General features: G+C 39.0%; 1 protein-coding gene across 1 annotated transcript; it reads left to right on the top strand.

Moving 5' to 3' along the window:
• The first annotated feature begins 1,758 nt into the window (after positions 1 to 1,758).
• Positions 1,759 to 2,944, top strand: LOC124881169 (E3 SUMO-protein ligase ZBED1-like). The gene is made up of 2 exons (XM_047386705.1): positions 1,759 to 2,486; positions 2,764 to 2,944. Exons 1-2 carry the CDS (start codon positions 1,902 to 1,904, stop codon positions 2,911 to 2,913), a joined length of 735 nt encoding a protein of 244 aa, XP_047242661.1. The 5' UTR covers positions 1,759 to 1,901; the 3' UTR covers positions 2,914 to 2,944.
• The last annotated feature ends 21,279 nt before the right edge of the window (positions 2,945 to 24,223 follow it).

The raw sequence follows: 24,223 nt of genomic DNA, 5'->3' as shown, positions 1-24,223 counted from the left end.
CTAAACAGTTTATGTGCAGGGTGTGTGGGGTCTGCAGAGATTTTGGCAGCTCTTTTCTTGACCCTAGACCTGTATAAGTCCTGGATGGAGGGAAGGTCAGCTCTGATTATTCTCTCTGCAATCCTGATTATTCGTTGCAGTCTGGACCTGTCCTGTTTTGTGGAAGAGCCAAACCACACTGAAATGGACGAAGACAGGACAGACTGAATGATGGCAGTGTAGAAGATGACCAACAGCTCCTGTGGAAGGTTGAACTTCTTGAGTTGCCTCAGGAAGTACAGTCTCTGCTGGGCCTTCTTTTGAACAGTGTCTATGTGTGAAGACCATCTCAGGTCCTCAGAGATGGTGGTTCCTAAGAACCTGAAGTGGTCCACGGCCGATACAGTGTTGTTGAGGATGGTGAGGGGGGTGTATGGGGGTGGTGTTCTCCGAAAGTCCACCACCATTTCCACAGTCTTGAGAGGGTTTAGTTCAAGGTAGTTCTGACTGCACCAGTGTACCAGCCGATCCACCTGCTGTCTGTATGCAGACTCATCACCGTCCTGGATCAGTCCAATGACAGTGGTGTCATCTGCAAACTGAAGGAGTTTCACGGACGAGTCCGATGAGGTGCAATCATTTGTGTACAGAGAGAAGAGGAGTGGGGATAGAACGCACCCCTGGGGGGCACCAGTACTTACTGATCTGGTTCGGGAGAAGATGCTCCCCAGTCTCACCAGCTGCTGTCGGTCTGTCAGGAAGCTGTTGATCCACTGACAGGTGGAGGCTGGGACGTTGAGCTGTGTGAGCTTCTGGTGGAGGAATATATATACAGGTCCTTCTAAAAAAATTAGCATATTGTGATAAAGTTCATTATTTTCTATAATGTAATGATGAAAATTTAACATTCATATATTTTAGATTCATTGCACACTAACTGAAATATTTCAGGTCTTTTATTGTCTTAATACGGATAATTTTGGCATACAGCTCATGAAAACCCAAAATTTCCATCCGACCAATAAAAGAAAAGTGTTTTTAATACAAAAAACGTCAACCTTCAAATAATCATGTACAGTTATGCACTCAATACTGGGTCGGGAATCCTTTGGCAGAAATGACTGCTTCAATGCGGCGTGGCATGGAGGCAATCAGCCTGTGGCACTGCTGAGGTCTTATGGAGGCCCAGGATGCTTTGATAGCGGCCTTTAGCTCATCCAGAATGTTGGGTCTTGAGTCTCTCAACGTTCTCTTCACAATATCCCACAGATTCTCTATGGGGTTCAGGTCAGGAGAGTTGGCAGGCCAATTGAGCACAGTGATACCATGGTCAGTAAACCATTTACCAGTGGTTTTGGCACTGTGAGCAGGTACCAGGTAGGGATGGGAAATCGCCCTATTTTCTGATCATAAGATCGAGGTCACTGGCTATCGCCGATAGACGATCCAATCGGCTGATGGGGCGGGCGCAATTATGTCATCAAAAAAAATAAAATCTTGGTGCCGAAAACATGGCAAAGTCAGACAGCAATTTGGTGCCCAAAAAGAATGCTAAGTCGGTTATTTGGGCATATTTTAGGTTCTATCCAAATGCTAACGGTGAGCCTCAAGACCTAACACAGCCTATTTGCACATTATGCAAATTATGTGTGCCTGCGAAGGATAGGCAAACCACAAATTTATTTGCGCACATTCGAGTCCATCACCCCGCCGAGGCCGCAAAACTGCCTCCAACCAGCAGCGCTGCAGGTGCTTCTGGGGGACAGCCATGGGGGCAGCCCACAATATCAGCAGCTTTTGCTAAATCAACTAAATACAGGCCAGGCAGCGAAAGATGGACCAAGTGTACAACAGCTGTTGCAAGATTTCTGGCGAAGGAGTGCGTCCCATTTCAGGCGGTTGAAAGAGAAAGTTTCAAAAAAATGTTGACTACACTGGATGCGCAGTATGAACCGCCTGGGAGGAAATATTTCTCGGAGACTGCTGTGCCAAAACTGTATGAACAGCTGAGAGGGGAAATAGTTAATGAATTAAAAGAGGCCAACTTCATTGCTTTGACTACGGATATGTGGTCAAGCATTAACATGTCTCCTTATATGTCCATAACTGCACACTATGTCTCAAAAGACTGGACATTAAAATCCAAATGTCTCGAGACAGCTTTTACCCCAGAGAGTCACACCGCGGCGGTGCTAGCTGAAGCACTCCAGGATGGGTTGCAAGCATGGGAAATAGGAGAAGAGAAAGTCGTCTGCATTACAAGCGACAACGGAGCCAACATCGTTGCAGCTGTTCGTGATCTTAAGTGGCCATGGATCAGTTGTTTCGGGCATAATTTGAACTTAGCCGTCAACAATGCCTTGAATAAAGAAAAAAACAAAACGGACCGGGCTTTCGGAGTGTGTCGCCAAATAAATGGAGCCTTTTCACACAGTTGGCAAAGGCGACAGCAACTCAGGAAAGAGCAAGAGCAACAGGGGATAAAGAAACCGCTTTCTTTAATAACTGTAAGTATTAACATATAGCCGTTATCCCACCAAGCGATAACAAACTCAGTTTCAATCATATGTTTTCTGTTAAAAATGTACAATTTCATCACTAGCTTAGTGTTGCCACTGTATTATTACCAATAATAACATAACATAGATTGGAGGATAGTTTTATCGGTGTCTGCATACAAACATACACACAGAAGACAGCGCATTTAGAAAGTAACAATACGCACATTGCTTTTACTCAGCCTATAACTGCCCTTTGCCCATTATATTTTCTCTTATAAAACAGGATTGTGCAACGCGCTGGGGCAGCAAATATGCCATGACAGAGAGGATTCTCACCCTGCTGCCTCACATCAGAAGGGTTTTTGCTGATGACAGGACTCGGCGCACACTACCAACCATTGGCTGTCACAGAAGGCCTGAAATCTGTATCTGAATTTACAGACATCTTGTCAAGTGAGCGTGACGTCACCATCTCATCGCTGCTGCCTCAGCTTCACTTGATTAAAGATACTCTCAAGGAAAAAGAGAGCGATGCCAAACTGACTGCAGCCATTAAACAAACGATCCTGGAGCAACTTGACAGTAGATATGACAATGACAAGATCATCCAGTTAATGCGCACAGCTGCCCTCCTTGACCCGCGGTACAAAGCTACTCACGTGGGCAGTATTGACCTGGACTACATCAGAACCCAGCTGGAGGATGAGATGGTGCTGTTCTGGAAGCAGACTACTTCCGGACCACCTGTGACTGTGCGGGACTCTACGGATGACGACGGAGATACGAAGAGGAGCCGCGTTGGCGCTTACTCCGAGAAAAGTGAAAGGAAAAAAGAGAAAGACGCATTTTATTCCCTCTATTGCACAAATCACGGGGATGATGATTAAAACATTTTAAATTACAGAGAAGTGCGCATATAGAATTGATTTTACATCCCCAGCACGGCATTAAATTAATTAATAAAGATCGCCCTTTGAAAAAATAAATCATGATCCAACCCTTCAATCGCCGATAGACACGATAATCGATAATCACGCCATCCCTAGTGCCAGGTCGTGCTGAAAAATGAAATCTTCATCTCCATAAAGCTTTTCAGCAGATGGAAGCATGAAGTGCTCCAAAATCTCCTGATAGCTAGCTGCATTGACCCTGCCCTTGATAAAACACAGTGGACCAACACCAGCAGCTGACACGGCACCCCAGACCATCACTGACTGTGGGTACTTGACACTGGACTTCTGGCATTTTGGCATTTCCTTCTCCCCAGTCTTCCTCCAGACTCTGGCACCTTGATTTCCGAATGACATGCAGAATTTGCTTTCATCCGAAAAAAGTACTTTGGACCACTGAGCAACAGTCCGGTGCTGCTTCTCTGTAGCCCAGGTCTGGGGAATGCGGCACCTGTAGCCCATTTCCTGCACACGCCTGTACACGGTGGCTCTGGATGTTTCTACTCCAGACTCAGTCCACTGCTTCCGCAGGTCCCCCAAGGTCTGGAATCGGCCCTTCTCCACAATCTTCCTCAGGGTCTGGTCACCTCTTCTCGTTGTGCAGCGTTTTCTGCCACACTTTTTCCTTCCCACAGACTTCCCACTGAGGTGCCTTGATACAGCACTCTGGGAACAGCCTATTCGTTCAGAAATTTTTTCTGTGTCTTACCCTCTTGCTTGAGGGTGTCAATAGTGGCCTTCTGGACAGCAGTCAGGTCGGCAGTCTTACCCATGATTGGGGTTTTGAGTGATGAACCAGGCTGGGAGTTTTAAAGGCCTCAGGAATCTTTTGCAGGTGTTTAGAGTTAACTCATTGATTCAGATGATTAGGTTCATAGCTCGTTTAGAGACCCTTTTAATGATATGCTAATTTTGTGAGATAGGAATTTTGGGTTTTCATGAGCCGTATGCCAAAATCATCCGTATTAAGACAATAAAAAACCTGAAATATTTCAGTTAGTGTGCAATGAATCTAAAATATATGAATGTTAAATTTTCATCATTACATTATGGAAAATAATGAACTTTATCACAATATGCTAATATTTTTAGAAGGACCTGTATGTATATCATGATAATTAAAGAGTTTATTTCCCATATATTATTTTCTCTGTTCTAGGAGAGAAGCTTCACTGATCCAGAGGCCCAGACCAATGATCCACCCAGTGCCACCACGAAGAAGGCAAAGAAATCACTGGGCAGTTTCTTCAAGAAAGCACCACTTCCTGCCTCATCTTTTGTGCAACTTTCACAAGCTGTAGAAGCTGAGCTTAGCAGTTACTTGTTGTTCCCCGTCATAGACAATGAGGGAGACCCCTTGGCATGGTGGGGACTCCACCAAAATTACTTAGAAAGTATCTCTGCATACCTGCAAGAAGTTCACCTTAATGAGCTGCATTCCAAGATGGCGCCGACGATGGCAGCCTCAGAGCTTCGCTCTCTCTTTGTTTCTGTATTTTGTGTGTTTTTCGAGCCACAGTTCTGTGGTGTCGGGCCACACTCCGGTGGTCTCATTCAGTAGAGAGGAACTTCTCAACATCAGAGAGTCCTCTCTTGGGATTTTTTCACCATCTTTTATCGATCCGAGGTTCACTGAGCTCCTGGCGAGTGGAGCTGCGGCTCTATACAAGATTCTGCACAGGAAGCGTCGGAGAGGAAAGCGCGCTGGTAAAGCTCCGCAAAAGAGGACTTCGCACACCACTGCCTTCAATCCATCTGGCAAATGTCCGCTCTCTCAACAACAAGATGGACGAGCTGCTTCTCCTCATCGGTAAAAACTCAGACTCCTGCGGATCAGCGGTTTTCTGCTTCACTGAGACATGGCTGAGTGAAAACATCCCGGACCGCGCACTGCTGATGCTGGACTTCCAGCTGTTCAGAGCGGATCGCAGCGCGGAGCTATCGGGGAAGAGGCGAGGAGGTGGAATCTGCTTTTATATAATTGAAGGTTGGTGCAGAGACGTAAAAGTGCTGGGAAAAACATGTAGCCCGGATCTGGAGTCATTTTCCATAAACTGTAAGCCGTTTTATTCACCGAGAGAGTTTTCCTCGTTTATAATAATCGGCTCATATTTTCCACCGCATGGCTGCACTTCTAAAGCGGACAAACATCTTGTTGAGCTGATTACAGACCTGGAGAAAAAAATACACGTACTCTTTCATCATAATACTGGGAGATTTTAACAGAGCAAACCTCTCAAATGAACTCCCCAAATACAGACAGCACATTAAGTGTCCCACCAGAGATAAAAACACACTGGACCATTGTTACACAGCTTTAAAGGACTCATATCATGCTGTTACCAGGGCGGCTCTGGGTTTTTCGGATCATTATCTAATCCACCTCATCCCAACCTAGAGACAGAGACTAAGAGCTTCCAAACCCAAGGTTCACACTGTTAAGAAGTGGACTGAGGAATCAAAGCAGACGCTACAGGCCTGCTTTGAATGCACAGACTGGACTGTTTTTGAAACCTCAGCCACTGACTTAAACCAACTAACTGATGTGGTGACATCATACATCAGTTTCTGTGAGGACATGTGTGTGCAGACCGAGACCTTTGGGAACAATAAGCCATGGTTTACTCCACACCTCAGGAACCTGCGCAGGGAAAAGGAAGAAGCTCACAGCAGTGGAGATTGGCAGGCCAGGAACAAACTAACAAAAGAGATCAAAGCAGCTAAGAGAAGCTACAGTGAGAAGCTTAAGAACAGCCTTTCTACTGGTGATACTTCAGCTGTATGGACTAGTCTGAGAAACCTGACTGCCTACAAGAGCCCCTCCATCCATCCTGAACAGAGTCGTCTCCTGGCCAACCGTCTGAATGGCTTCTACTGCAGACATGACAAGAAGCCATTCACACCTCAAATCATCCCCTCTACATCCCATTCAGGAACAAATCCCTCCCATAAAGCAACCAACCCCCCACCATCAGATCCTCTGCCTGCACTAAAGATCTCAGAGGAAGATGTAAACAGGCTCTTTCAGCGTATGAAAACAAAGAAAGCTGGAGGACCTGATAACGTCTCCCCATCATGCCTGAAAGCCTGCGCACATCAACTTGCTCCGATCTTCACAAGGATCTTCAACAAGTCACTGAAGAAATGTGAGGTCCCCTTCCCAAGAAACCCACCATCGTAGGATTAAATGACTACAGGCCTGTAGCCCTGACGTCTGTGGTCATGAAATCCTTTGAGCGGCTGGTGCTGAAGCACCTGAAAGACATCACAGGCCCCCTGCTGTTTGCTTACCCTGCGATGGACTGGCGACCTGTCCAGGGTGTACCCTGCCTCTCGCCCATAGACTGATGGAGATAGGCACCAGCTTCCCCGCGACACACTATGGAATAAGCGGTAGAAAATGACCGACTGACAAAACAACAGCATACAGATGTTGCAAATGCACCTTTTTATTATATATGTCTATATTGTAAATATGTATATTCTGTAATACAAAAACAAAACCAAAGAGCAAAGTGTACCGGAGTCAAATTCCTTGTTTGTATGTACGAACTTGGCAATAAAACTGACTCTTATTCAGGGAGGCTTTTTGGTACATCAGGAAATATAACAACATCTCAGCACACATGTTTAAAACCTTGCAAAGTGAACATGTTGGGTTTTTCTTTTTACCAAGAACCTACCCTAATAAAACATATTCACTCAGGATGAGAGACAGAGAAACACAATAAATAAAACTATAATTTAGTTCACCACACTTAAGACTTTAAAAAGAGTTTCTTGAGTTTACCTACATTGTTGCTCATACCGTTGTTGGCCAGTACCTTAACCTTCTCCTAGTTTGATCTAGCAAAGTCCTGTCTCCAGTAATACAACAGCCTTATAACCACTTGGTGTGTAGAGAAAATGTAGAACAACTGCAATGGGAGGATTTGTAGTTGAATTTAAGTTATGTTAACTTTTATTTAAAGTTCTTCAACGTATTTTAAGTTTTTATTTATTTATTTAAAAACCCTGATATTAAATGGTGTTTCTCTGTATTTAGAACATCAGAAAATGTTTATGGGGACGATGTTTTGAAGTCATTAAGAAACTATATCATGCAGTCTGTTGTTTCAATGCTAATACAGACGCTATGTCTGGTTGCATTTTTTTGTAAGGATAACCTTTATTAATATGACTCATAGCTGTTTCTCACACTTATACTATAATAATATAAAGCTTAAGTTCTAATGTTTCCCTTTTGTTAGAGTAGGATAAGGAAGCTCATCAACACGTTACAAGGAAATGGCCCAAAGTTCGTTATGAATGACCTGAGGCTTAGTGGACTGGGTTTTTGATGGTGGAGCCGACTGGAACTGGGTTTGATTAGAAAGCTGCAGCAACACTTAGATTAAGGATGGACACCCACTACTACACAACCTACCAGATAGACACCACAATGGTGACACATAGTCTACTGATAAACACTGAGGGAGTGGACATCCATTGCATTGGAGAACCAGATATAAAACTACATGTGACCTTCTTTCGGGAGCCTCAGCGCTGATCTCTGTAATCATTCTTCTGCCTAATTCAGATTAAATGTTCTAAAAGATAGAAACCGTTTAAGAGTTGTTCCTTTAAGAGTCAGTGTTATATAGAGTGTGATGAACTGACGTGTTGGAATGGAAATTATATATTTAATTGTTATATTTCTATGAACCCAGAGCAGAAAGACAAACACTGCATCAGGAAAGTATTCACAGCGCATCACATTTTGTTATGTTACAGCCTCATTCAAATTTGTATTAATCTATTGCCTCAAATTTCTACAAACAAATACGGAGTATGTGTAGAAATTTGGTGGATAGAGATTAATACAATTTGTAAAGAAGCTGTAACTTAACAAAATATGAAGCGCTGTGAATACTTTCCTGATGCTCTGCAAGTATTTGTTCATATATTACAAGTCATATCGTCATCACACTATTAGACACTGTTATCACACATCACAGGTTTCTCTAATATCGTGCAGCCCTATTAATTAGTTTCTAAACAAACTTGTATCGGTGTCGAAGGACAACAAACCACTCAAAATGGCGGACGTGGGTCGTTCCCACCGAGTAACGAAGCGTTTACGTTTTAAGTCTATGGTGAACATTTGGACTTTAAGAAGCTAATCCATTAGTCACCTAAAATGTTCCTAAACTGTAACTGACATGAAAACATACAAACCTAATCTGTGCAGCAGAACTTTAGGGTTGAAATCAGCCTCCAGGATGTTGAGACGCTGCTGATCTTCTTTGTCCTCTTTAGCTGTTTGGGAAATCTCTCCCACTGCTGCACTCTGCCACCGTTTGAGCTGCTGTCTCCACATCTTTGTTGTTAGCTTCTCTTCAAAAGATCCTTTAACAGTTACTGAGTAGTTATAACTCGGCTTCGATCCAAACTCTAGAGATGGAACATTTGAAGCAAAGCTTCGAGGAGTTTACAGAGTAAAAAGGTTCAATGCTTGTAAATGCGGTAAACCACGTGACCGATGACAAACGAATCTTCTTCTTCTTCTTATAATGGCGGTTGGCGAACAACTGAAGGAAGCATTACCGCCACCAACTGGTAAGGAGTGTGAACCACATGACATCTATACATACTTATACAAACCCCTTCATGCACTAAATCCTATTATACAACTAACACTGTTTTAAAAAATAAAATATAACTTGATATCCTCTGTGTTCTGAATCATTTGCAATAAATCAACAATGTCTAATTTCATTTTCATATCACTAAGATTCCTAACCAACTTATTCCTCTGGACCTGATATTTCCTACAATGCAAAATAACATGTTCTATTGTCTCATCTTCCCTGCACTCACATTTCCCTGTTTGATCTTTTCCTTTTATAAATAAGGTTCTGTTCAATCCAGTATGTCTAATTCTAAGACGTGATATAATTGTCTCTTCTCTCCTGTTTCTTTCTGTTCTTCTCATTTCTCCTATTTTCCTTTGTATTTTATAAAACCAGCGTCCTTTCCTTTCTTCTTTCCATAACTTCTGCCACCTCTCTTCCATTTTTTGTTTTATTATACCCTTTACTTCTTTTACACTAAACCTACCATTAATGTCAACCATTATCCTATTGGTGCTCTTCTTAGCCATATTATCCGCCATTTCATTCCCCTTAACCCCGTGATGTGCTGGAACCTTTTATAGAATCATAATGATTTTATAAAGTGTTTGTTGTATTTCAATTAATATATCTGGTCAACTATCTGATTGACTATGTTGCAAACTGGTCAATGATGAACTAGAGTCTGAGGAAATGATTGATTTTAATAGTCTAACCTCTTCCACCCACTGAACTGCTAGAAGTAAAGCAAACATTTCTCCTGTATAAACCGATACTCCATCATTTACCCTTTTTCCAACTTTAATGTTAAATTGTGGTACAATAAAAGGTATTCCTATCCTATTTTCAGTATTTTTTGATGTATCAGTATATATATGTACATAGTTATAATACTGGTTTATGTTTTCTTGTACAATATATTTATTCATAATAAACTTATTTTTGTTCTTCTTTTCTAATAATGAAAAATCTATTTTTGCATCAGGAAGTATCCAAGGTGGTACTGTAGGTAATGGAACTGTCTGACCTATATCTAATTTATCTAAATGAATTTCATTAGCTTTAGAATTTATTATCCATCCAAAGCTTTTTCTTTTTTTCTTTTCCCAACCTGTTGTAAGCACTTTTAATGTTGGATGGTCATTTCTTTGTCCTTGTAAATTTGTCCAATAATTCAAAGATAACTGGTCCCTTCTAAATTTAAGAGGCATTTCTCCCATTTCAACTTGTAATGCTGCTATTGAAGATGTTTTAAAAGCACCTGTACATATTCTTAAAGCTTGATATTGAATATAATTTAGCTTTTGGAGATTTGTATCTGCTGCTGAATTATATACTATGCACCCATAATCCAAGACTGACCTAATTAATCCAGTATAAATGGCTTTCATTGCCTTTCTATCAGCTCCCCCACTCGGCTGCAACACCTCATTATATTTAACATCTTCCTACATTTATCTAATATTTTCTTAATGTGTACACCCCATGTCTTTCTTTCATCAAACCACAGCCCAAGAAAATTTAATTGTTTAACTCTTTCCAACTTCTGATCATATAATTTCAAATTGATTTTTTCATCAACTCTTTTCCATGTAAAAAACATTATTTTAGTTTTTTCCACTGAAAACGTAAAACCCTATTTATATGACCATTTTTCTACAACTGAATTTGGCCCCTGGAGCTTCTTTACAATAAATTTTTAATTCCTTCCCCTTTTCCACATTGCTCCATCATCAGCAAATAGTGAAAATCCCATTCCAACCCCTACTTCCTTAAACATATCATTAATTATAACAGAAATTAATAACGGGCTTACTATGCTTCCCTTTGGTGTCTCATTTTCTATATTCAGTCTCTCAGAATATTTCTTCCCTATCCTCACTTGTATTTGTCTTCCTTCTAAAAAATTCTCAATCCATCTAAACATACGACCATTTATTCCCATTCTTCTAATCTTCATTAATAACCCTTCCCTCCACATCATATCATATGCTCTTTCATTATCAAAAATACCGCCTCAACACTCTTTATTCACTTGAGCCTTTCTAATCTCATTCTCTAAACATAATATTGGATCCATTGTGTTTCTCCCTCTCCTGAATCCACTATGATACGTTGATATAAGACCTTTATTTTCCATATAATATAACAATCTTTCATTTATCATTCTCTCCATGAATTTACATATGTTTGACGTTAAAGCTACAGGTGGGTAATTTTCTGGTTTTGTCTCATCTTTCCCTGGTTTTTGAATTGGTATAATCACTGTTTCTTTCCAACTTTTTGGCAATTCTCAATCCTCCCATACTTGATTATACAATTCTAATAAAATATTTGTATTGGATATCCACTCACTCTTTTAATCCCATTCATCCTTTTAATCATTGCCCATACCTTAGAAATGTCTGTCTCCCTCCCCACTAAATTACAAAAACTCCTCCAATATTCTCTTGCATTTTTAAGGGTTCTTCTTACATTTGCTTGCAATTTCTTTCTTTTTATTTGACACGAAAGTTTTTATAAATTAAACACATTGTCTTCCTTCTTAGACATTGCTCCTTAAAAGTTTATATTTTAAACCTTCACACATATATGCTGTATTTATTTGTTGCATCTGTTTCAGGCTTTATAAATTGGAGACTCAATAGCTGATTTACACAGACAAACAAATAGAAACTCAGAATCCCTGAATGCACTGTTTAAACCCATCCTCCTGCACAGCTGCCAGGAAGGATATGCCATGATTTGGGGTTGTTTGGTTTTTGGTTTCAGGTTTTTTCCTTTTGTTTTTCACTGTTCAAGTTTTGAATCATGTTTCTGTTTATTTTCCTGGTCATGCTTTTGTTTTGTCGTCTTGTTCATGTTTTGTCAAGTTTAGTTTTCAGATATGGTTATGCTTTTGCTTCATGTTTTTCTAGTTTGTGTTCAAGAGTCTCTGTTTTGCTCCAGTCACGTTTTGTTCTGTTAATTAAGTTTATTCGGCTCACCTGTCCAAGTTAATCTGCCGATTGTTTTGTTCCTGCCTCCTGCTGTGAGTGAGTTTTTGTTAATAAACCTTTTTCTTCACTTACTGTTAGGGTTTTTATGACTTTTTGTATTGTTTATCACTCATCTAAGTGCTTTTCCCTCCTTACATGTTGCAGGAGGGGAGATGGTCACAAGAATGAGTTATGCTTTTATTACTAGCAGCATCTGGGGGCTATACACCAGGTGCCCACTTCCCACTTCCCACTTCCTATGTTTGTTTATAATCAAGACAGATGAACCCTAACCTTTCTGACCCCACACACACACACATATACACCCCCACCCTGAATGATGTTTGAACTGTGTGTGACCAAGCATGTATAAATAAAGAGAGAGGGGGCTAATACTTCGTAGTCTGTAGTGCACAGCTACCCTTGCAAGTAAAACTGACTCGGTGTCTTTCCTTACCTCTGAGTTGATTAAATAATACCTATCATTAATTTGGTCCTTCGGAGCCGGAGATTATAAGAACTAAACTGATTTTATCTTTCTTTGCAGTGACTGGCGGATCTCTGGGAACAGCCTGACGTCGAGTTAAGCGCTGCCGCACAGCCGCATCTAGGCCTGGTGGCTGAAAGTCCCGGTGTGTGACGTTCGCATCTAGCCGGTGGATTATTGTCTTGCTCGATGCCGGGCGGGTCCGAGAGATCCGACAGAGTCACCTGAAAGTCAACTCAGAGGTGAGACAGTTTTAAAATACAGTACATGAGATAAAAGTAAGCGCTATATAAATGAAAGAAGAAAAGTACTTAAAAGTCATTTGGTAGTGTCTCGCCGAAAGGAGACTGCATTGGAAAGGTGTTATTTTGCCGCAAAGAAATAGTGATAAATTTAGGTCGTTATCTCGCCGTAAAGAGATTAAAAATGACTAGGCGCCGTAAAGTGAACTGGATAATTTGGTTGGTAACATTCCGCCGGAAGGGAATGAAATTAAATGTTAAATAATAAAGAGATCTCATAAACTAAACTAGGTCGACCATACATATTGCTGAAGGGACATAAATATGTTAAAATACTAACTGTGTGAGTGCTATATTATTGTTCTTCCTATTTTTATTACACATTAACCATCATCTCCTAAACATCAAAGTGGGGATGATTGTGTTAAATGTGCTTTAATTTGGAAGATAACATTGGTTTTTCACAGTGTGGAAGTTTGAGTGTAAATGAGTAAAAAAAATTAAAAAAGTTAAAACTTTCCTGAAGGAAGTTTCGTTTGTGTTAAATATTGCGATCAGTCGGAAAATAAGGTAAAATAGTGAACAGGGACATTAGAGAGTCGAAAAGAAAGTTGTCTTAGAAAGGAGTATAGTGCATGTTATGAAAGGAAGTGACAGGCAGGGGGACAACTGACTGACTGACTGATAATATTTCTTTGTGCAAAATCTGAACCAATACTAAACTTTTTCTTCTGCCTCTCTGACACACAAATACACACTTATATGGGATTTAAGTTCAACATCTGCGTTTTTGAGTCTGGATTTTAGAAACCTGCCCTTCTCTATGGCTACTACACCAGAAACGCTTCTCCAGCATGGCCTGAAAGAGAGAGATCTGCCTTCCTGCATGTTGAAAATCGCAGTGTGACTTTCTACTAGGAAACAAAAAACGAAACTCAGAAGAAGTCTGGACCCACTGAGATGGACAACGATCCATGCTGTTTGCAAGAGCCAGAAGAGTGATACACTGGATTTATATTGAAAGCATCTTATGCGGGCAGAAGAGAAACCGGAGCAAAGTTTCTTCTTTCTCCCTCCTGGAGAAGTTAAAGTGGACAAAGAAGGATTGAATGTCTCACCAACAGACCTGGGAAAGGCCTGGTTGTTCTTTTGGACTGATAGAGGACTGTGTGCCATGACAGTCTGATTCTGGAGCGATTTAGAAACTGATGGGGGTAACGTACAAACATACACACATTTGCATAAATCTTTTCCTATTTTCTGCAACGAAGAACGCTTATTAACCGCTGCTCATGTGACGCTTGCTTGACGTTGACAGATATAGTGGGTTAAAATATTATTTTAGGGTTAGAAAAGTATCTTTAAAAGGGTGATAACTTAGCTCATTTGATACTTTCCAGTTAATTATTTTAGAGAAACAAGTTCTCTTTCGTTGTGGAATATTCAGGGTCAATTATTCTAGTTATTTAAAGTTATTAAAAAGCAGAGGAAGTTACAACATCTCCAAAACTCACCAGTAACCAAGTGTTTCTATGTTATTCTCAGGACAGATCTCATGAAGGAGCATTTATAAAACCCAGCGCATGCGTAAAACCTGATGGGTTTCTCCTTCAGGTATTATTTTCTGTTGTCAGATTTTGTATCCCATAAATCTAATGGGTAGAGACCTCATTAAAACAGGCTTAGTTCTACTGCAGATGGTCTTCATACAGTCTCTGACACAGTATTTACAGTTTGGTGCAGTTTTGTCCACAAGTGCTAACTGACGCTTATGGAAAGTACAAATTCATTGTTTTTCACAGCAGCTGCTGGTATGAGGTTATATTAGGTTTTTCTTCCCTCTTCTGATTCATGCAGCGTGTTGATTTACACTGTACCTTATATCAGGTCCTGACAAAAACTATGAGAGGTTTGGTTCTGCAGGTTCTTTTTTCTCCCTTTGGAGAAGGAAAGGACACCTGATCAGTTCTGTGTTGCATAGGAATCTTAAAACACTTGTTGTTTTCTAAGATATCACCAGCTAAAAACTTTTAAAACTTTGAGAGTAATTGGTTTTGTTAAACACATTTCCCTTGGTAAAACAAACCTTTAAAATGAGAATGAAAAATTGGGTTATTTAGAAAGAATCTGATTGGACAGTGGTACCACACAAAAATTAAACTAATCTAATGTTTCCTAAAAGACTCTGCATGAAAAGGCCTTCAGAACCGTGGAGTTATTTTCCACCACAGTACCAAGTTTTTAAGCATGCTTTTTCTTTATTTTAAAACAGATCTGGTTTTTGTTTGTTTTGTTTTTGGCTTTTTAGCATAATGTTTGTCTGAAGCTTCTTATGAACTGGGTTAGAAGCAAATATGATCTGAGGTAAATTAGAAGCTGTGAACTAATAATTTTAAATCTGATTATTGTCCAAGCAGAAATAATATATTTAGCCAATCCTTCAATCTCTGCAGAAAGTTAACACCATTGTTCAATGCAGTAGTACTCAACTTGTGGTTCCTGGACTCCTGAAGCCTGTAAGCCATAGATTTTGGGTCCATCAAATTATAATATTTAATTAAAGGTAGACCGATTACCTATTAAAATAGATCTAAGCCAATGATGAGTTCCAGTCATTTTGGTGGCTTTGAAATGCAATAAAACTCAAAATTTCTACTCTGGGGAACACAGATTGGGGTTGAAGAGTTTAGTTTTGGAACCAAGGTTAGGATTTTTATAACGGGATAAAGAAAATCCTTCATTTTAGGAAAAGAAAAGAAATAAAGGCCCTCTTAACAGTAAGAGGATGGTCGGCTCAAACTCCAGTCTCCTTGTTTGATTTCTTAGGGTTTAAAGATTAAAGGAATACATATGAGTACAAAGGTATACAAGGTGATTTCAGATTACTAAGAGATAAAATATTGGAACATTTATCAGCATTTGGATTGTAAAAGAGGGGTTCTAGTGATAAGTTCTCCCAAACTCTCAAAATTTAAATAGCCCAAATTAAAGAAAGTGATGTTTGTTCTTTTTTGAAACACTATGTGGAAAAAAGTCCAGTTTGGAGACAAGCTTCTTATCTTAATTTCTGATTAGGTCAAACACTGCAGTTTTGTTTAGTTTGGCTATACCATAAAAATGTCAATGCCGACTTTTCTAATTTCCCCTCGGGATCAATAAAGTATCTTTGAATATGAATTGAATTGAATTAAAATACTTCTTTGCATTTAACTTGAAATTCTGCAATACAGCTGCAATCAAATTGAGCCAAACAAAAAGTGAACTATAACAATAACTCTCAGGATTGTAGTTATTATTACAGAGTTAAAGTACAAAGAATTAGCAAAAGGTTTCAGCATCAGTAAATTTGGATTCATTTAAGAGAAAACTGTTGCTGTGCTTCTAAATACTTTGAGATTTTTTGGACTATGTGCACTCATTTTTAAAAAAAAGGATCCTGAAGATTGTCATAAAAACATTGATCAATTATAGCATTAAAAGATATGGTTGAGAAAACATATTCTGAAAAGAGATTGTTAAAAATTTATTTGAATTCTTGAAGCTTCAGATTTGGCCAATTGTCTGTCTTTGATGTTTTATCTTTGTTTTGTTGGAATGAATGTTTGTTTATATGTTGCATGAAACAATAATCCATGTTTAGAATAATGTTTCTAAATCCCAGATTGATTAAAACTTTGAATTTTCAGGAGAGTTAAGAAGCAGCTTGTTTCTGAGGTAGGTGCATGTTAACAGTTTTGCAGTTTAAAATACACTAAGATGGGTTGGAATGAAGAAACTGTGGGTCCGCCCATAATGCCCATCAGAGGTTAGTTCTTCCTGACTCCGCCCACCTACCAGGTTGGTTCACGCCTTTGCTGTCATGGTAACGCTCAGCACCTCCCTTCCTGAGTTTTAACACTGTTTAAGAGACAATAGAATCAAAATGCTTGTAGTGATTGTTGCCTTGATAACATGTTTTTTTGGATGTAGCATAACTTTTAGATTTATGTGTTTTATTATTAAAAGGTTAATGAAATAGTTTACACTGGTTTGAAGAATTAGTTTTGCATACAGAATCATTGGTGATTTATTAGATTGAAAGTTTCCCTGGTACCATTAAACTAGCTGACAGTTCAAGATATGCAAAAGTAAGGAATATATTTTTGATAAAGAATCTGAGTCATGACTTTATACTTGGTGGGAATTATTTATTAGATTTGAATTTGTAGGGTTTATGCATCTGAATTACATTAGATGTCCATTAATCTAATACTCATCTTCATACAAGACAAATCAGGATGATATGTGACTAATTTCTAAGTGAGACATTGATGAACTGAATAATTAAAGTTTGTGTTTAGTTGTTGATGGAACTGAATTGCAGTTAAAAACATCTGGATTTTCTTTATGTTGCTTTCGTTAAAGATTAGACAATTTTTGAAATTATTTTTGGGTATTCTGAAACTATGAAATGTTGACCTGTAATCAGACCTTCCTCAAACATCATGTCACATTTTTGATATTCAGAATATTTAGCTGATGGTCACTGCTAGTATATCAGGTGAAGTCAGAAGATTAATTCTCTTTGGTTTTGTTGGATGTTCTGATGAAGTTCATGTAGTTAAGCACTTAGGTTTGAGAATGGGACTTTGAATTGAAAATTAGCCAAGCGTTGTGAAGGCCCTATTCTCACTTATATGAGATTGAGACAAAGGACACAGGCAAATCTCAGTCCTTTTGAAGTGCTGTGTGGCAGGTCTCCTAATTTGGACATGGGGATATTGCCAAGATAATTTTCTTCCACATCTTTGTGTAAAGATAGAATGTTGTATTACTGTCAAAACCTGTCCACTGTGTTTTCTCAAGTTTCACAGATGGTGAAGGCTGCATTACCAGAAACAGCCACTTCCACCCTCCAGTCCTTTATTCCTGGCGACTGGATTCTGGTCAGAGAATTTAGGAGAAAACACAGGAAGTCCAGGGCTGGAATGGCCCATATCAGATCCTACTAGACACCCAGGAAAGCTGCAGGAAAGCTCTAGCTCCTCCAGCTTCATCTGGCTTCCAGGACAAGTCATCTTCCAACTGGATCATCCACGGCTTGAAAGGTTTGAGGACAGCGGACCACCACAAGACAAAGAACTGTAAGCTGATCACTGGTGAGTGATTGAAGAGGTGGTTGAAGAACACTGTTCTTACAAGGGCACAATAATCCCTTGGGCAGTGCAACGTTATTTCAGAATCTACTTAAGGCCATCGCATTGCCTGAAAGTTAGAAATCATAAGGTCATTTGCCTCACTGCACACACACCACAGTGAGAGATTCTTTCCTCCCACTTTGACAGCGAGACTGACTCTGAGGAGGAAATCTCGGATGCTTTTATCTAACTTATGTTTATTGCTTGATATTTATCATTATGGTATTATTACAAATTTGAATGTTCATTTCCATTGTTGTTTAGTTGGACTATGGAAGCCTAACTTCCAGCAGGTTAGAGTTCCTGTTTCTAAATATATTTCTAGAGGACCGCCCACCTGTACCAGACTAGTAACAGGGCAGCTTGAAGCCACTCAGGAGAGGCAGCAGGATTTTTTGTTTTTCTGTTTTTTAAGTTGTGTTTATAATTTGTTTTCTTTGGGAAAAGCTGTTTGCTTTCAGTACCAGAAGAAAGGACATTCCACTTCAAGGTCACGATGCAGCTATATGGAAGATGGTCTGTTCTGATGCTAATGATTGGTATTGCAAGTATTTTTATAACTCTTGTGTTCATTTTGGGAAAGGTACAGCAAAGACAATGTGTGGTTAATCTGACTAATAATACTCATCAGCAGATTCGAAGAGAGATTCATCACTTTTCTGACTACTATGATCATACTGATAATGTTTGGTGGCAACTGATGCATCAAAACTGTGAGGAATTATAGTGTAAGGGAAAGCAGAAATGTTAGATTTTCTGGTGAGACTAATTTAACATGTGCTTCTACAGGACCTTTTTATAGAATTCGGGGTAATATAAATCCGATTAAAGATCCAGATATTTGTATTACACAGGAGGAAAGTACACCTTATTTCCTTGGGAAGACAGTAGGTTGCGAACCTATTATATCTGTTTTATGTGCTTTAATCAACAGACATAAATGTGTGTCATGTCCTATCAAAACTGATCCTTATACTATTTCAGAATTTTGGCTTCAGATCCCTTTGTGTTAACTTTTAATCTTACAGCCTTACCGGATGGAGGTTAGTTGTATGGCCAGGCAGGTAAATTAACCAGGGTTTTTGTTACTTTTCCTTTATGAGATGGGTACTCGTGTCCTCAGAACATGGGTTGGATGTGTGGAAATAGATTATATTTGTATCTGCCTGCTACTTGGTCTGGAGTATGTTATCCAGCTAATTTACTACCTACAGTCACAACTTATACTTCAATCAGCCTAAGCTATTAGAACGATGAGTTTGCAAACTAGAATGGTTTTGGATTATTTGTTAGCTGAGAGGGTGATGGTTTTGAATAATTTTCCTTTAGTTGTGATTATCTTGTAATCAGAAGAAAGGAGTGTAATGGAAATTGTTTTATTAAGTGTTCCAAAGTGTGTTACCTTTGGGTTACCTCACTCCTGTGAACATCTGTGTTATTGGAGAAAGCTGTAAAAGCCATTATCAGAAGTTTAATGGTTAAGGCCATTTGTTACGGTGATGCCTCGGGGAGAGTAGATGGTTGTTCCTAGGTAACCTTGTCACCTCTGAACCCGAGAAGGGTCTGGGGTCATAAAACACAGACTCTTTGAAGTTGAGATAACACTGTCATGTTCTGGTATAAATACTGTGTGTAAATGTTGATCGGGGCTCTGTTTCACTGACTAACCTCAGTGACAGGGTCTTCAAACGCTGAATGCCTTTGAATAAAACTTATAAAGACAAAGTCCGGATTTTCTCTTGTTATGAGTCAACTTCTACCCACTTTGATAAGAAAATTCCACAACACCACCAACAAGCCAGGGGAGGGCCTGGGTTTTTGGACTGATAGGGGACTGTATGCCACAACAGTCCGACTCTGGAGCTGTCAAGAAACTGAGGGGGGTAACGTACAAACACACACATATTTGCAAATATCTTTTCTGTTTTTCTGCAATGAAGAAAACTTATTAACTGCTGCTGATGTGGTTTTGACGTTGACAGATGTAACAAGAGGTTAAATGTTATTCCTGTGTTAAAGAGATTCTTTTCCAAAAGTCATAAAGTAATTATTTTAGAGAAACAAGTACTCTCTCTCATCATGGTAGATTCAGGGTCAAATATTGCTACTAAAAGTCCTTAAAAGGCAGAAGAATTTTTAAACACCTCCAAAACTAATCGGTAACCATGTGTTTTCTATGTCAGGACAGATCCCACAAAGGAGCATTTTAAAGTCCATCGCATGTGTACCACCTGATGGACTCTCCTTCAGGCATAGTTTCCTGTTGTCAGAGTGAACCTCGTTAATCTAATGGGTAGAGACCTCTGAGAATAGGGTTAGTTTTACTGCATAGGGTCTCTGTACAGTCTGACACAGTACTTCCTGTGGGGTACAACTTTGGCCACAAGCGTTAACTAGAGCTTGAATGGAAGGTGCAAATTCATTGTTTTCACAGCAGCTGCTGGGAAGAGGTTAAATTAGCTGGTTTTCCCACTCTTCTGATTTTATGAAGCCTGCTGACTTACACTGTACCTCATATCTGGTCCTGACAAAACTATGAAAAGCTTGATTCTGCATTTTTCTCCTCTGGGAAAAGAAAGAAAATCTAATCACTTCTGTGTTGCATTGGATTGTAAACACACTTGTTATTTTCAACAGCAAAATGTTTCAGAGTAATGGGTTCAGTTAAACACATCTTCCCTGGCAAAAACCTGTAAAATTAGAATGGAAAGATGTATTTTCTGGTTCTGAAGGTAAGAAAGAATCTAATTGGACAAGTGGTACCACAAATACTCTAATATCATGTTCTCTAAAGACACTGATTAGAAAGGCCTTCTTCCAGAAAGTGTGGAACTATTTCCCATCACAGAACCAGATTTTTAAGCATGGTTTTCCTTTAATCCAAAACAGATCTGTGTTGTTTTATTATAATGTCTGAAGCTCCTTATGAACTCTGGATTAAAAGAAAATATGACGTGGGGCTAATTTAGAGCTGTGAACTATTGATTGAGACTCCTAAATCTGTTATTGTTGCTGCCAGAAATAATAAACCCTTTAGTCTGAAAATATTTATGGTATTTAATCCATTTTCTTTAATCTCTGCAAAAGCTGATATCAGTGTTTAAAGCAATGGTCCTCAACCTGTGGTTCTTGGACACCTGAGGCCCGTGAGCCATTGATTGTGGGTCAGTGAAGAAAATTTAAATAAATCAATAAAGGTATGTCATTTAACTGAACAGAGTACATTCAAATAAAGAAACAACCCAAAATACTACACTTATTAAATAAAAGATCTAAGCCAATGGTGGGTTCTGGCTTTAAAATCTATTAATACTCAAATTAGGTTTCTACTCTGGGGAACAGATTGAGGCTGAAGGTTGTTTTGGAGCCAGGGCTAGGATTCAGGAAATTTAAACTCATAGTGACTAAAGTCCTTTATAATAGAATGAAGGCAGAAGTAATTAGGGTTCAGGAATTAAAATCCAAGGAAAGACATTTATGGTGTATAAAGGCAGGTAAAGCCCTTTATTGTAGGGATAAATAAAGGCCCCTCTTTTAACATTAAAGAGGAAGAGCTCCAGTCTCCTCCCCAGGGAGAAATGTTTGATTTCATGACAGTTTGAAAATGTTCAAATAAAGGTTTCATTTTTGGGGACTTATAGGGTAAAATAATATTTAAATCCTTCACTAACTAGCACATGTAGGAATTGGAGGGAATGAGATGGCAGACAGGATGGCAAAGAAGGCAACATAGAACTGCATTAATATTTATAGGGCAGAGGCAAGAAATATCATTAAACAGAAAATCAAGAAAGAGTGGCAGAAATGTGGGATGAAGAGAGGAAAGGAAGATGGTTTTATAGAATCAACAAGATAGTAGAAGTAAGAACTGGAAGAAGGAACAGAAAAGAGGAAAGGTTAATTACAAGATTAAGATTTGGACATAGAGGACTTAATTCTACATTGTTTAAAATAAAGAAACATAATACAGGAAAATGTGATTATTGTGGAGAGGAGGAAACAATAGAACATGTAATATTGAAGTGTCAGAAATATGAACAAGAAAGAACAATTTTGAGGAGAGAATTTGTAGGTATTAAAGACAATATTAATTTGATAGATACATTGCAATGAAATTTAGGTAGCAGACATATTCAAATCATAGATTTTTCAAAAAAACTAAATTAATAAATTCAATTCAGTTTTATTTATATAGCGCCAATTCACAACACATGTTGTCTCAAGGCACTTCACAACAGTCAGATACATATATTCCAATTAATCCTAACCATTGAACAGTGCAGTCGGAGGTAGCTTTTTATTCAAATTGGATAAAAAGTTTTTCTATGTAAGGACACCCAGCAGATTGCATCCAGTCAGTGACTTGTAGCATTCACTCCTCCTGGATGAGCATGTAGAGACAGTGGACAGTCACTGGCGTTGACTTTGCAGCAATTCTTCATACTGAGCATGCATGTAGCGACAGTGGAGAGGAAAAACTCCCTTTTAACAGGAAGAAACCTCCAGCAGAACCAGGCTCAGTGTGAGCCATCTGCCACGACCGACTGGGGGTTTGAGAGAACAGAGCAGAGACACAAAAAGAACAAAGAAGCACTGATCCAGGAGTACTTTCTATGGGAAGGAAAATTAAATGTTAATGGATGTAGCTCCTTTAGTCGTTTCACCTAGAAAGAAAGAACAGATAAACTCTGAGCCAGTTTTCAAGGTAAGAGTCTGAAACAGAGCTCATAGAGTTTGTTACAGTTAACCTCAGTCAATTGCCATGTCTAGGAGAGAGAAAGGGCTAAACACTAAAAGACAGGGTTATGTGGATCATCGGTAGAGGGTGAGCATTAAGTTGTTGCCAGCAGAACCTCGGACGATTCCCCTATCCAGAAAGGTGTCACGGGTAGACACAGAGCCAGGCCAGGTGTAGCTTCTAGGAAGAGAATAGAGAGAACAAGGTTAAAAGCTGAAATAACAGCAAATAATGCAAAATTGGAGAGCAGTGTGAGAATGTAGCGAAGAGTGTGAAAGTGGTCGTTATGTCCCCCAGCAGCCTAAGCCTATAGCAGCATAACTAAACAGTGTTGTAAATATGAATCTGAGAATATTATTTAATATTTAATATTTAAATATTAATATTTAAATATTTTACCAAATAATATTCCGGTCTGTTAAGGATTGTCCTGTGAATACCAGCCCCATTACGGCGATGGTATTAGGACAGAATAGAAAGGTGTGAGACGAGCTCAGGCATTATTGAACAGCATAAACTCTGCACATATATGGAATGAATTCACACAATTTCTTAAAATACAAGAATTTATTAACAAAAATAAGTCAACTCATAGTCAAACATATTTCAATCAACAAACTCTTTACTATGCTAAAACAATCCAACTAAACTACCAAGCAGAATTAAAGAATAATGAAGACTAATGGACTATGTACAATATAAACAAGTTGATTAAAGATGATTAGAAATCATGACCAAAAAGAGTGATGCAACATTACCATGCAATGTTTATGTTTGAGAACCAAGGATTATCTTGAAGTATCTGGAAGTGAAGTTAAGTTAGTTTTGAAACTAACTTAGAAAATAATCAGCAACCTTTAGACAACCATTCACAATGCAAGATCAGATTAAATATTATTTTAATAAAATAATGTTTTAAATAATGATCTGCTGAATAAAACCAACCTCCTGGATGACTAATTCTCAACGGTGTCTAATTAACTGCCTTTATTTATTAAAATAATATTTGAAGAAATATTATTGAGTATTTTGGAAAAGAGCCAAATCTTTCTGGAGAAATGGGGCTTAATGGTGTTGACTTAGTTATCAACTCTAGAAAATGATGTTCAGGGACTATTATTCACTAGCTTGAAAACTAACAACCTTTCTGTTGACTAGCCTTAATGCTAGCACACGTGTTCTTACCGGCTGGCCGTTGGGCTAATAAAGAAGCTAGCTAAAGTGTTAAGCTAGAGATAGCGTAGCGCCAGAATCAACACATACCTTTAAAATACCAGGGTTAAAATGCATAAGCGCTGACGGTGCGTTATGAGCAATGTTCTGGTTAAAACCACCCTTTAAATAAAGTTTATCTTAGCTTCAAAACATACAAAGAACACGAACCGGCCTTTGTGCTACAGGTAGCATGCTAGCACCAAGATAGCCGAGTTCCACAAAACAAACTTCATAACATGAAAACGTTTAGATCATTTCATCCTAAACCAATCTGTTAATCTGCCCAAAACCCAACCTCTGAACCTGTTGAGGGAATGTTGTCCAAGGGCGAAGTTTGAAGAAGA

This window comes from Girardinichthys multiradiatus, chromosome 14, assembly GCF_021462225.1.
Source record: "Girardinichthys multiradiatus isolate DD_20200921_A chromosome 14, DD_fGirMul_XY1, whole genome shotgun sequence".
NCBI lineage: Eukaryota > Metazoa > Chordata > Actinopteri > Cyprinodontiformes > Goodeidae > Girardinichthys > Girardinichthys multiradiatus.
The sequence above is the reverse complement of the archived record's forward strand: the minus strand, read 5'-3'. Positions and strand labels throughout refer to the sequence as shown.